This window comes from Castor canadensis, chromosome 14 (assembly GCF_047511655.1).
Source record: "Castor canadensis chromosome 14, mCasCan1.hap1v2, whole genome shotgun sequence".
Taxonomy (NCBI): domain Eukaryota; kingdom Metazoa; phylum Chordata; class Mammalia; order Rodentia; family Castoridae; genus Castor; species Castor canadensis.
Genome location: NC_133399.1, coordinates 104,798,836 through 104,813,103, shown reverse-complemented (window position 1 = coordinate 104,813,103; position 14,268 = coordinate 104,798,836). Strand labels below are relative to the sequence as shown.

Below are 14,268 nucleotides of genomic sequence, written 5' to 3'. Positions count from 1 at the left end.
TTAGCCCTCTGAATAGCAAGGCAAGTATGAGTATACCCATTTACAGGTAAGAAAAGTAAGGTATAGCATACTCAAGTATGTTTATTTGCTATCTGCCTTCCTTTGTTTCCCCCACACACACCAAAAACAAACAAACAACAACAACAAAAACCACTCAATAAAAAGTTTTCCCCACATACTGGAGACCCAACTGATTTCTTCTTTGACCTCTTATACAACTTTCCTCACTAGAAAGTATGATTCAAGGAAGAAAAGGTGTTACGAACTACAAATAAGAAAAAGGCATGTGTCATACAAAAGTCATGAAATAAAATCACGTTTTGGTTTTAGAAATCCTGTTCCCAAATAAATATCCTAAAGTAGTAAGTTTCTCACAGATGTTCATCATAGTATTTATATCAAAAATCTTCAAACAACCTAAATGTCTAGCCTAAATTTACCAGAGACATCCAATTAAATATAATACAGCCATATATATTACCTCAAATATGCACTCACAGTATGAACTATACAAGTTTTGAAACTATATATTCACAGCAGAAAAGCTGTGAATTTGGATGTAGATCCAGGTCTAGAGCTGGACCAATCTAGACCCAAATGTTATCTAAAAATGCTGAGATTACAGCTGGGCACCAGTGGCTCACACCTGTAATCCTAGCTGATTAGGAGGACAGCAGTTTGAAGCCACCCTGGTGAACAGTTTGAGAGACCCCATCTGAAAAATACCCAACACACACACAAAAAAAGGGCTGGTGGAGTGGTTCAAATGGTAGAGCACCTGCCTAGGAAATGTGAGGCCCCGAATTCAAACCCCAATACCACCAAAAGAAGGGGAAAAAAACCCCCACCACAACAAAAAGGAATGCATCTTTGATCACCCATCTATAATTTCATTACAAAGAAATGTAATGTGCTTATCAAGTTATCATATTCTCCTGATGACTATGCTTAATAAAACATACAAGAGATGATACATTGGTTGTTGCTGTTATTAAAATAAGAAATTTTATAGTAATGCAATATAACTTATAAAATCCATGGGATTTTCATTAAATCAGAAACTGCAAAATACATCAAGTGAAATTTTATTTTGAATGTTGCCCAATCCTATCCTGAAACAGCCTACAAAATAAACTGGTGCTAGTTTCTCAAACTGTTAGTCTGTGTCAGCACTGCCAACCTTTAATAGTCTACAAACTGATACTTTCATGTTCTACCTAGAGTTCTTCCTGTCATCCCAGTCACTTAGGCAAAGTACTTACTTACCTATTCCCTCCTAGAATCCCAAGTTCAGTCACGCATTATCTGACAGTGGGGACACATTCTAGGAAATGTGTCATTAATGTACTTAATCGCTGTGGGAACATGATATACCCACCTAAACAAGCTAAGACAGCTATGATGTCACTAGGCAACACAGCCTTACAGAGCTGCCCTTCACGCGTGGTCCATCAGTAACAGAAATGTTATGTCAAAGACTAGGAACTCACAACAGCATAAAGGTGAAAGCAACCCAAACGTCTATTAGAATGGACAAATAAAATTCAGTCTATACACAAAATAAACTATTATTCAGTCTTAAAAGGGAAGTCAATCCTGATGTATGCTACAACATATAAATACTGAAGACCTATGAAGTGAAATAAGTAAATAACAAGATTGTATGACTCCACCTTCAGGAGGTATCTAAAGTAATTAAAATGATAGAAACAGAAAGAAGAATTGGGATTGCCAGGAGCTGGAGGGGGAAGTAAAGGGAGTGGATGTCTAATGTCATCAGTTTTCCAAGATGTGGAAGTTCTAAAGATGGGTTTCATAACACTATGAACAAAGCCAACACTACTGAACTACACATTTAAAACGGTTAAGAGGCTGGAGAGTTCAGCTCAGTAGCAGAGCATTTGCTAAGGTCTTGGATTTAATCCCCAGCACCAAAACAAAAACAAACAGGAAAAGATTAAGACAGTACATTTTATGGTTTTTTTTATAATAAGAACGCATTAAATATTAGGAAGCTAAAATACTTCGCTTAAAGAACTGGTTCTGCTGCTAGAAAAAATAATTTCTTTTATGTCAAGGGAAAAAGTGAGAGCAAGGAATCCTTTTGCTACTACCAATTCCTGTAGTAACCATTTTATTCATGCTACATTGTTAATTTGAAAGAAACAGCTTATTTCTCTTCAAATAGAACCTTCCCACTCTATTAAATAAGAAACATTAAAGATTCCTCTTATGCCACCTTAGAAACTCACCTAACTATAGCCCTTCAGACTCTCTTACCTTGTGGTAAGCTGGAAACAATAAAGACACAAAGTAACACAAAAGGTTGTACTTCTACTTTCATGCAGAGCAGACATACAATGAACCTACAAAGGCAGGTTAACCAAAACACTGTCCAATGTCTTAACTCCTTAAGTATTACATCAGAATCTGTAAACAGGAGGATTCTTAAAAGAAACAATATTATAAATAGTCTAAAACTCATACCATACAAAATACCCCTGATTCCTCTAAATTCAGAGTCCAGTAGAAGAGTTTCAATAAGCATGTAAACACAAGCAAAACTATAGGTTTCAGCAGAGATTCTTAGCTGGCTCACTGGTCATAAAGTGCCTGAACTAAGATCATTCAGGCTCAGAAGAGGAGATCCAAGTAAATAATTGAACATTCAGAGAGGATCTGACCAGTAGAATAATAACTTGCCAAACAGTCCACCTATATCAAGAAAAAGATACAGATAAAATTTCAATCAACTATTGCTATCAACTTAAAGCATTCATATCAATTTAAAAAAAAATTTAACTGAGTTTCTAGGCTAATATACTCAGTGTTTCAAAACAGATGGAAAATTGGTAGCTTGTTTTTAAAAATCTTAAGTGGTCTGACAAATTTTTCAAAGGGTGAAAAGCAGGCACAAAAACACTGAAAATATTCAGTGGCAGTTAGTTGATACTACATACTTGGAATGGGAAATTCAGCAACTATTTACAAGTGGAATTAAGTTGCGCTTTACTAGGATTTTCAGAAACTTCTCTCTTTATTACTTACAAGAGTTGGGAAATGCTTACCACACCAACTACATGTCTTTCTGTCAAAAATATACAACACATCAAACTATTACATATAGGCTCAAAATAAAACAAAATGTCAAGGTTGTCAACTTATTTGTAATAACCAGTCAACCTAGAAATGGTACTAGTGTAGGCTCTGGGGAAGTTCAATAATCTGACATTGAATGCTACCTCAATACGCTTATTAAACTAAGCAGAGACAGGTAAAAGCCCTAAAAATCTTTTTGGATAAAATATTTTGGCAAATATGTTACTGGTATTTAATCTCTGTAAGGAGAAGGACAAGCTTAAAAACAGATCCTTTAAAGTCTTGAAGGTATCCTCACCAAGATCACCAGAGCAAAGGAGCTTAGGACAGATCTAATTTGGTATGGGGAGAAAGCTGAAACAATCTCAAATCATAGAAACCACTCTTATAGGAAAGCTTTGTAGGCATCCATGTGACAGAGGCACACTATTCTGATCATTTTTCTTGTGGCGTGTGACTATTATTTGTGGGCTGGAGATACGGTTCAGTAGTGCAGCACTTGCCTAGCACATGCAAGGCCCTGGGTTCGTTCTCCAGCACCACAAAACTATTTTAGTCATAAAAAATAAATATTTGTTTAATCTTTAAATTTTAAGTTTATAGATTAAACCAAGAACCCTCAAGTTTTGTGGGTGGCATCATCTCCTTAATATCTGAAGACACTTTAAATTTTAAAATACTTATTCATTGTAGAATAGTAATAAGCCCTTCACAATAACAAAACTATTACACACCAAAAATAAATCAATCCACACCCAATGAGAAGAATAGCAATGTTTTACACGGCTGCAAGTCATAATAGATGACTAACAGAATTAAGATTCTCTTCATTGCTTCTGCATTCAACACTTAAATGTTTTGTCAGCTAAATATATGAAGAAAATCCAGCCTCAGAGATACCCTGCTGGGAAAGGAAGGATATTTAAAAGGTTTGCTTTTCAGGCAGTGAAGGATATCCCTTTGATATCACACTCAAATTGGGCAAGGGATAGCTTCTCAAAGGTTTTTGCAATCTGAAAGCACGCCAGTAGTCTGCAACATCAAAATGCTTGTACTTGTTACAATGCATAATTTCTCTTTTTTAGTAGTACTGGGGTTTGAACTCAGGGCCTACACCTTGAGCCATTCCACCAGCCCTTTTTTGTGATGGGTTTTTTTCCAAGATATTTGCCCTGGCTGGCTTCAAATAACAATCCTTCTGATCAACTACCTTTTGAGGAGTTAGGATTATAGCATGAGCCACTAGCACCCAGCACAATGAATAATTTTATAACATCACATGTATTGATCATTTGTCAAACACTGACTCAAGTCAGCAGATTTCTCAAATCTGACACATTTCTTTACACAGTATAAAAACTGCATTCATTAATATTACTACTGATTTCACCTGGTAAGTAAGTTTTAAGGATTGGGAAGGCGTCAAGCTCACAGAGGCAGATATACACATTTTCCAATATTCCTAACTTTTACTTGAAAGCTCAAATTTTTATCATCAACAAAAAAATAATGCCTAAGATGGTAATAGGTTCACTATTTACTTGAGAAAACGAATGCCTAATATCCAAGCCCCAAACAACCAGTTTATAAAGTTTTTACATAGTTTGTAAAAAAAAAAAAAAAAAAAAAGGAAAAAGTTAACTCAGCTGCACCAAAGCTCTTCCTCCTGTCAACCGCTGTGCCTTGTTCCATTGCAGACATAACTTAGGTATGCTAGGCAGATGCTCTACCACTTAAGCCATTCTGCCAGCTCCTTGGACATTCTTAAGTGGTGTGTTTTCTCACCACTGGTACAAATGCCAAACGCCAACACAGTGAAAAGGCAAATAATCATAGTACCAGTATGAAAGTAATTTTTACTTCATAGACCTTCTCAATGAGTTCAGGAGTTGGAAGACCACAAATTGAGAACCACTGGGTTAAAGGATAGCTGTTCTGATAGTGATTTATGAACTCTGCACAATCACACACAACTTAATTTTACATACCACTTCAGAAAGCTCATAAAGACCTACAACCTACCTACACAGCACATCCCAGATTTAAAATGGTATCAATAGAAAGCTCAGTAAACCTCCAAATTGAATTTGCTTCAAAACAATATGGAATGTGATGTAGTTTGATGGCAGAGAGCTTGCCTATCGTGAGTGAGGCCCTAGGTTCCATCCCTACTACTGCCTCCGTCCCCCAAAAAGGGGAAAAAATCTACTAGGCTTTACAAATAAACCCTGTTATAAAAAACAAGCAACCTCAAACACTTTCACTTGATTTAAAAGATCAAGTTTTGAAATAAAATTATATTAGGAAAAGGCAAGAACCTTAGCTTCTCCACCTGCACAAGATTACATACAGTTAGTAAGTTAACCTTCTCAAAACTATCTTCTCATTTAGTGGAGATTAATGGATCTCCACTAAATTTATTAACCCATACAAAGCACTTGAAACGGTGCCTGGCATATGGTTAGACACTCAGTAAATGCCAGTTCGCTGCTATGATTACTTAAGACAACCACGCCACGCCTCCTTATGTTGACTAAGTAGCAAGGCATTTATAGAAAATCTAATCTGCATCCAGATTTTTACTTCTTTCCTTCTACTAAGGAAACAATTTGTGGCTCTCAATCACTCAATCATAATTCCCATCATCACCTCAGATAAAAAAATGTTACAATTGAGGATATTAGCTGAAATCTCTCTAATCTTTCAATTATCCCATTAAAGAGCATTAAAAACTTAAAATGAAGTTTACCTTTCTTCCTGCAACTCAACTTTAAGATGAACTAGGCAAATACATATGTACAAATATGTACAAATACATATGTACAAATATTCACTGATTTAATAAAATACATTTTTTGCTCTCATCATTCTGCTTATCCCGCAACTTCAAGGTACTGATTCTCAAATCCACTATTAGAAGTATTAAATACTAAAGTTTATGCCAGGCATGGTGGAACACATTTGTAATCCCAACACTTAGGAGGCTAAGGTTGAATTCAGGGCCAGCCAGGGCAAACTAAAGACTGGAGGCAAAAAGTACAAAAGATACAATGCATTTGGGTCCAAGTTTAATTAAATCAGGCTTTATGTAATAAAATGATTATCCTAAAATATTTCTTATGAAAGAAAGCTTATGATTGTCAAATATGAAGAGAAATCATACTTAACAAAATGAAATATTTTCATACTAATATGAAAATTTACATTAAAATAACCACCTTGAATGGTTAGTAGTCAATCCATACTGTAGCCAAATATTACATACTTCAGATTATCCATATGTATTTGAATTTTTAATTTTTTACTGTAAGTAAAATGTAAACAAATTAATAGATGATTAGAATTGCTACTACAAACAACTGGAAATAATTCCTTTTTGTTTCACTGTAAAAAGATCTTGGTTTTCTACTTTGTTGAATTCAGATTTTAAAAACAAGCAATAATATTTCTATTAAATAACAGTGAGATGGGAAACAGTAAAGTGATGGCAGTAGAAAAATGAGGCAGCACTAGCCAGGAGTTGATGATGTAATAATGGGAGCTTGTTACACTATTCCATGTACTTCCTATAATGTTCAAAAATCTGTAATGAAGGTTTTTTGGTTGTTTTGTTCTTGTCAGTCCTGAGGTTTGAACTCAGGATTTTGCTGTTGCTGGGCAGGTGCTCTACCACTTGAGCCACACTCCCAGCCCTGTAATTAAGTTTTAAAAATGCAAAACAGAATAGGTACGTATACAAACAGGCAGTTATTAAAAGCAAGCAATACCATGAAAAATTATTGTTTCAGCAGTGAACACCTCTGCATGGTCGTAACAATGTAAGCACTGACTTCTAACTTCACATAGCATGTGCTACGACATCAGGGTATGAAGGGAAGAGAAATGGGGGTGATAATGTGAACAGCTTAGTCTTCATCTACTAGAGAAGAAAGTTAATTGGAAATGTCTAACACTGACAAGTTATAGAACTATCATCATTTTACTTCTCCCAAAAGGTAATTAAATACCAAGGAATAAAGCTAGAAGACTTGAACACTTGTCATTAGGACTACAGATTAAGGAGTGAGGTAGGGAAAAACTATTTTCCATTCTAAACTCCTTAGGACTCCTTAAGAGTACTGGTTTTAAAAAAATAAAAAGAGACCTACTCAAACCTTTTTCTATTGTCAAGTATAACAAATAATGAAAATCAACAATCAAAACAAAAATGTACAAGATAAACAGTCATTACAAACACTGCAGTGGTAACCACCCTATCCAGGGCAAGACAGTCTGAGGGTCCTCCCCTCCCCTTCCTAATCACAACTCTCTCCCACCTGCCCAGAAGTGACCACTACCCTGACTTTTACAGCATCAGTTTGTAGCTTTTCTTTATAACTTTACCTGTTTTATATGTTTTTAGGTCTCCAACTAATGTTTGAACTTTTTTTTGAACTTTACTGGTACAAAGGACATGTATATAAAACACACATACCACTTCCTTCACTTTGATCAAAAAAATTTTAGTAGCCTTTTAAAAGACAATTCCCCAGCTTCTCTATTCACTGATGACTCTCTCTTACTTGCTCTAACCACTCAAGTAACAGTAATAGCTAAACCCTTACAAGGTTCTATGTGCTGGGCAGTGTTCTTAAGTGTATAAACATTTAAACATCAAAATAACAGAATTTACTATTATTCTTTTATAAAGAGGGAAATAGAACAAAGGGATGTATTAACTTGCCCAAGATCATACTGTGGGTAAAGTGACTGAGGAAGTCAAAGCTGCAGTGTAAGACTCAAGTCTGTGTTTATACCATTTCATGAGGGAAAGTTATCAACAATGGAAAAAGATACTACTAAGTATTATAATATTGTTATTGTTAACTATGAAGAGGAAAATGAAAACTGCATGACATGATAATATCCCAATAATAGAGATCTTAGGGCCTCAGCCTCCTTTGTAAGTAATACCAAAGGTAAACCACATAGAGTGGGAATCGATAGAACAAGTACCCCGACATAGGTAATAAATGTCCTTAGAAGGGCCTACCACGTCAGTGAGAACATATGTCAACTGCTAAGTTCTCAGTTCTGTAATGTACTTAATATAAAATTCTGAACCTTGTAATTAAGTTCAGTAAAGGTCTGTTTTTAAATTAAGGCCCCTATTAACTCTAATATCTCAAACAACTTAACTTAGTAGTAATAATAATGTTGGGTTATTTCTAAGACATCTTTTGGGAATTAACAAGATTAGAAAATGAGAAATAACAGAAATCACTTAATCCTGTCATTTATGTCTAAGCATACAGGAACAGAGTACTTATCCACAGCAATATATACTAGTTCCTGTTGGAGCAAGGTCCTAACTTCTTTGTATTGTACAGCTGTGTATCAGCAATCTAGTCATAAAGGCTGCCAAGTAAATAAAGCTGTAATTGCCAGAGTATATCTTGATCACCCCACCTTTCTTCCCCTTTCAAAATCTAGAAGGCTGACATTCCTTTATTCAACACCTACTGTGTGCCAGACATAGTTCTAGGCACAGCAGTTTATACAGGACATTCTGCACAAAGGTAAATTAGACCAGCACTACTAGGCTTACAGAGTTAACAGTAGAGGTTTGAGGTACTGTGATACCTATGTAACTAATGAAGTGCTATAGAGAAAGAGTTTAGAAATATTTCCAAGAGATAATGAAGTAGAAGGGCTGCAAGCATGACTAAAAGGTAAGTGACAGTCTGACTAGAACTGTGGGAGGAGCCAGGTACACCAAGGCCTGGACATAAACATCCAGAAATAAGAATGTACAGGACTTGTTTGAAGAACAGTAACCAGTTAGTTGAATCATTTGCCATAGTAGCAAATCAACTTGAAGAACCACATTGAAGAAATGTTGCACATTCTAGGCCAAAATGTTCAAATTTAGTTTCTAATCCAATGGATACAATGATCCATTGAAGATTTCTGAGAAAAAAATGAGGAAACTGGAACTGCAGTTAAGACTAATTTAGAAGCAAAAAACAGGATGAAGGAGGAGGGAATTATTTAGGAAGTTATTACAACACAAACAAGAGACATTATGAAACAGAAGATAGGTGAAAAGTAGGTACAGAAGATAGGTGAAAAGTAGGTACAGAAGATTAAAGCATTACAGAAAGAAAAGTAGCATGCCCTGGAACCTAACTGAATGCAAAAGAGGAGACAATGTTCAGCCATTGATGGGAATGAAATCAGGATACCATTAAGAGAAAACAGACAATCTAAGCTAAAGGGAGAGCTTGGTGTAACCTCTAAAGATTAGAGTCCAACATGGAGAAATGTATTAATAAACTACTTCTACTTCAGAAAAACACATCTTCCATTAGTAAAATGAGCATAATAGACGACATACAAAATATAAAATGCAAAAATACTAAGATGATTTTTCAAACATAACACACCTGCAAAGACATAGATATTAGAACAAGTCATGTTTTTACTAAAATATACATACCAAGTTTTGGCATTTTAAAATGTTAGGAATTCCTGTATGCTACAATATTAAACAACCTTAGACAATTATTTAATGAATCAGGCAAAGTGAAGCTATTTATTAGCAGACAAGAACAGTAACTGATCCATCCATCACATATGCACAGATCACATACTATCAGTTGGTTAAGTAACTGATGTTCAGTCTGGAAAATACATTTCTTCTGATTAGCAAGCAAACTACTGAGCTCCTTCAGAGTAGTGTTTCAGACACTACGTACCCTCAGTGCTCAGCATTTAGGAGACTTTGATAAAGGGAATAAACAATTCAATCAAGAATTGTTTTTAAGTATACAGCACTTCCCCAACTTGGTGAGTATTACACAACAGCACAGAACTGAAGCTACAATATGAGTGCCAATTATTCAACAGGTAATAGAGTTACAAAATGAGTAATACATGACTCCTCCCTTGAACTTAGGCTTTCTTTCTCTAAACAAATCAATGGTAGACAGAAAATCTTGATTCACACTGTGTGATCATCAGTAGTAAGTCTCTCAAATTCTTTTAAGTTTCTGGTTTCTCATCTGAAAAATGATGAGGACCCAACAAAAAGAAAGGTGGGAGAGCTCTGTAAAATATGAAAAATATCCTAGCTGGCTTCCTATAGGAATCACCACACTGACCAGACACTTCATAAAGAATGACACTGACACAAGTAAACACAAGTATTTGGCTGGCTCAACACAAAGCTATCATTCTACCACCACCTAGAAAAATCCTGAACATAAACAGTACTCCACACAGTATGTGAGCATTATAAGCCTACTATGAAGACAATACAATCTAAACAAAGATTTATAAATTTTCACTGTACAAAATTTGAAAATCGTAAGAACATGTTTTAATTTCTGAGTTTTGTTTGGAAAATTCCTACTGCAATTCAAGACACAAAATATCATTAAAACACAAACTTTACAACTTTTGAAATAAATTAAGAAATAAATCGGGAAGGGCTAGACTTAAGTAGTTCAACTGATCAGTTCCTAACTGCACAAGAAAAATAAATTTCCCAGAAGACAAGCTATATACTCATAACATTCTCTTAGCCACTAAAATTATCTCCCGCAAGACAGTAAAATGATTTTGGGGCAGCATTTCTTCACAGAATGTGCCAATCAATATACTACTGTACTCCCAAAGTAGGCAAGTTCAAAAACCTAAAAATCTTCCCCTAAAAATAAAAAATGCTGTTAAGAATATTTCTAAGCTGTTAGTGACTGCTATTCCCACTTAATCATCTGAAAACAAACAAGAAAACCCATAACCATTTATTTGTATATGGAATTTATATAACAAGGAAATTTTTATCATATGAACCTCAGCTTTCTTGTGACCAATTATGTATTATTTATTGCTTTCATCTAAATTTAGAGAAAATAAAACAAGTATAAATAACAAGAAATTTAGGATAATTTTCAGAAACATCTCTGAAACTGTCATGCTCAGGTTCATGGAAATGCTTCAGTAATCAAAATGTTTAAAAGAGTCTATATTCACTTTCGCCATGAAACACTTTCTTACCTTCTGCTACATCATCATCTACTGCTCCTTTCACCTGAGAAAAACACCACTGGATGTCATTCCCTCCTCCAGCTCCTGCAAAAAGAAAACATACCAATTAAAAGTGAGTTCTGTTCGTTACTCTCATAAACACAGAGATGGTATCCATGGCTGGCATGATCCTAACAGCCTAGTACCGCCCACACATTCAACCACCACTGAGCACACCAATTTGGAAAAAGGTTTATCCCCAATAGTTGGAAGTGTATTCAAAATAAGATTCCAGGTATATTTAAAAGCACACATTCTATCATCATTGTACGTGTATTCAAAACTTCTCTTCCATTTTCCCTTCCCCTTGAAGATACTAAGAGCCTTACATTCAAGCAAGACCTACCAGAAAAAAAGTGAATACCAAATGAGAGTTTTCCTTCAAGTTTATAAAAATCTTCAAGAAGAGTTATTAAGGTTAAACTACCATGAAACATAGATGGAAGAGAAAACTTCAGAAACATTACAGCGTTGGTGAAGAACAACGAGTCATAGGAACCCTATCTCAAAGCGACGCAGCAAACACGACACCCATTTCTTTGCATTCATTACCAGCAAATCTCTGGCTCCAGACAGGAAAAGAAACTGAAATGAATGCTGCTGAAGAGATTGTCAAAGAAAGCTTGTTCTGCCTCCCTTCACCTTATCCCTGAGAATCCAAAGAACCTGGCAAATAATTCATTTTGCTAATTTGTCATCATCTTGTGCAAAACAATTTTAATCTCATTTCATTATTCATCAAGGCCAAGGAGCAATTTCTTCATAGCAAACTAAGTCAATCAAACATGTTAACTTTATTTTAAAGGTTCCATGATATCTAACTCAACATTGAAAAAAGCACAGAAAATTGGTTTCATCTAGCAATTTCTATTTCACTTTTAGAAGTACTTAGGTACTGAGAAGGAAATGGGGGAAAGTCCTGATTTTACAGAGGAAGAAACCGAATCTAAATGGAGAATTAATTCTACCAGTTGATGGAAGGTATCTGCCACAGCAAAAGTGTACAAGGCCAATTCCTCAAAGCAATTACCTCACTTTTCCTTCACCCCATTCCTTGCTAAATTATTTCCAACCTGGTTTTCTTCATACATTTTTTTTTTTGTGCAAGCTTTAAAACTCTCTGCCTTCGGCTATTTATATCACTGAACTCCACAACTATTTTAACTAACTCTACGTATGAAACCCTTCTGGGAAAAGGACATCTGCAGAAAAGGTAGCATGCAAAATGGAAAGTTTAAATTGCATTTTTCGTGCAACTTGGCTGGGTATTAAAAACGTTGCACTCTTTGGTAGTAAAGAAACGAAAGGGAGATCATCAGAAACAAAAAATTCAGGCTTGCACCCTCAAAATCAGACATACCCACGGTGGGGGGGCGGAGGGAGTCTACACATGCCCCCCCAATACATTGTAACTTGTGAAGGGCTCTTCCTTTTCAATGCAAAATGCATTTGTGCACACACCCGAGGAGGTCTGCAGCAGGGCAGGGGAAAGAGAACGTAAATGAAGGAAAAGCCGGGAGCAGGGTGGTGGCAAGAGGATGTGCCAGGCTCCCTAGCAGTGGGGACAAATCTGCACGCCCCCACCCGCCCCACCCCACCCCACCCCCACCCACGCCCACGCCAAGGTCCCGGCCCCGCTTTTCAAAGCCATCTCCACCTCCCAACGACCGGGGCCTCCCCACCCCCACCCCACCCCACCGGACCAAGTCCCCGAAATCCGAGGGGCGCCCGCGGCTCCAGGAGAGGCGCAGGCGGTCGCTAGGGGGTGATGGAGGGAGGAGCAAGGAAGCGGCGCCTTGGCAGTGGGCGAGGGCCATTTCTCCCTTACCTGCCATGTTGCGCTGCAAATGGTGACCCTGCTGGGCTCCTCCGGGTCTCCGCTTCCCGACCTCACCCCCCTCACCTGGGGATGGGGGGGTAGCGAGGGCGGATGGCGGCGGATGGCACCTGTGGGGGGAGGGGGCGGGGGCCGGGGCGCAAGGAAGGAGGGGCAGGCAGACCAGCCAGCAGGATGGTGGGTTTCACTCTGAGGCTTCCCCGCTCGTGCTCCTTGTCCCGCGGCGGCGGCTACGGCGGCGGCGGCGGCGGCGGCTGCTACGACAGCGACGGCGGCGGCAGCAGCAGGGACAGGCGACTCCACTTTCAAAATGGCGCCGGCTGCCCTGGCCAGTGACGTCACCGGGGGGCGGAGCGCCGGCTGGGCGGAGAGCGGAGGGGGAGGTGCGGGGAGCGGCCGCGCGGGCTGCCGGCCACGCCCCCTTCCTGCCGCGCTCTGGCCCCGCCCCTCCGCGCCCCGCCCCTTGCGCCCGGGCCGGCAGCTCTGCCCCATGGCGGTGCCGGGTCTGCGTAGGCTGCCAGGGCGGGCTGCAGGCGGTCCAAAGCCCGGACGACCGTGCGGGGACTCCGGGAGCCCTCAGCTGTGCAGTTAACGTGTTCGTCCATAGGCGTTTTTTTGGGGGCTTACCCGAGAATGTCTGTAGTGCTCCTTGAGAGAGTGACTCCGGGGAACGGTGATGCAGACTCGCCTTCTGGCCAAGGTGAAAGTTCACGGAGCTCAGAAGGACATAACTGGGCTGATTCCATCTGGGTGAATTAAATTACCTTCTCATGGGTTCCTGAACCCGAGCGGTAATCCTTGGCTGCTGCAGGCAGTAAGAGAGCTTCCAGCAGAAAAAGTGAGTTTATTAGGAGCAGGACATGACCCAAGAAGTGGCCCAAGTCTGCCTAGCTAAAAGCACGAAAAGTCCGTGATTAAGAGCTGGGCTTTGAAGCCAGGCTGCAAATGCTGCCTCCCGCTGCATGAGGTGAGGATGATAATCCTATTAATTCCAGGATAAGGTGACTTAATTTGAGTACAGATAAGTGTTAGCTTCCATCTTACTAGATTTGTACTGAAAGCATCTGCAATAGATTTAAATAATAATAAAGAAAAAGCAGGGAACGTCAGTCATCAGGGAAGATGGGATCGCGCTTCTGTGAAAGGTGCTCTAACGATGCAGCTGGTGTGTACAGATCCACTTTACATATCTCACTAATCTCCACCGTACTCCCATGAAACAGGGATGCCAGGGTGTCAGCAGTGGGACAAATTTGCAAGCC

General features: G+C 38.5%; 1 protein-coding gene across 2 annotated transcripts in view; it reads right to left on the bottom strand.

The window, feature by feature from the left end:
* The window catches only part of Ppp2r2a (protein phosphatase 2 regulatory subunit Balpha), a 59,814-nt gene extending 46,493 nt beyond the window's left edge, over positions 1-13,321 (bottom strand). For both annotated transcript variants that reach the window (XM_020175751.2, XM_020175752.2), the window contains exons 1-2: positions 12,998-13,321; positions 11,140-11,214 (exon numbers count right to left, since the gene is read on the bottom strand). In XM_020175751.2, coding sequence (XP_020031340.1) covers positions 11,140-11,214; positions 12,998-13,004 — 82 coding nt within the window. In that variant the 5' untranslated portion in view covers positions 13,005-13,321. The remainder of the gene's footprint in view (positions 1-11,139; positions 11,215-12,997) is intronic.
* Positions 13,322-14,268: the final 947 nt, after the last annotated feature.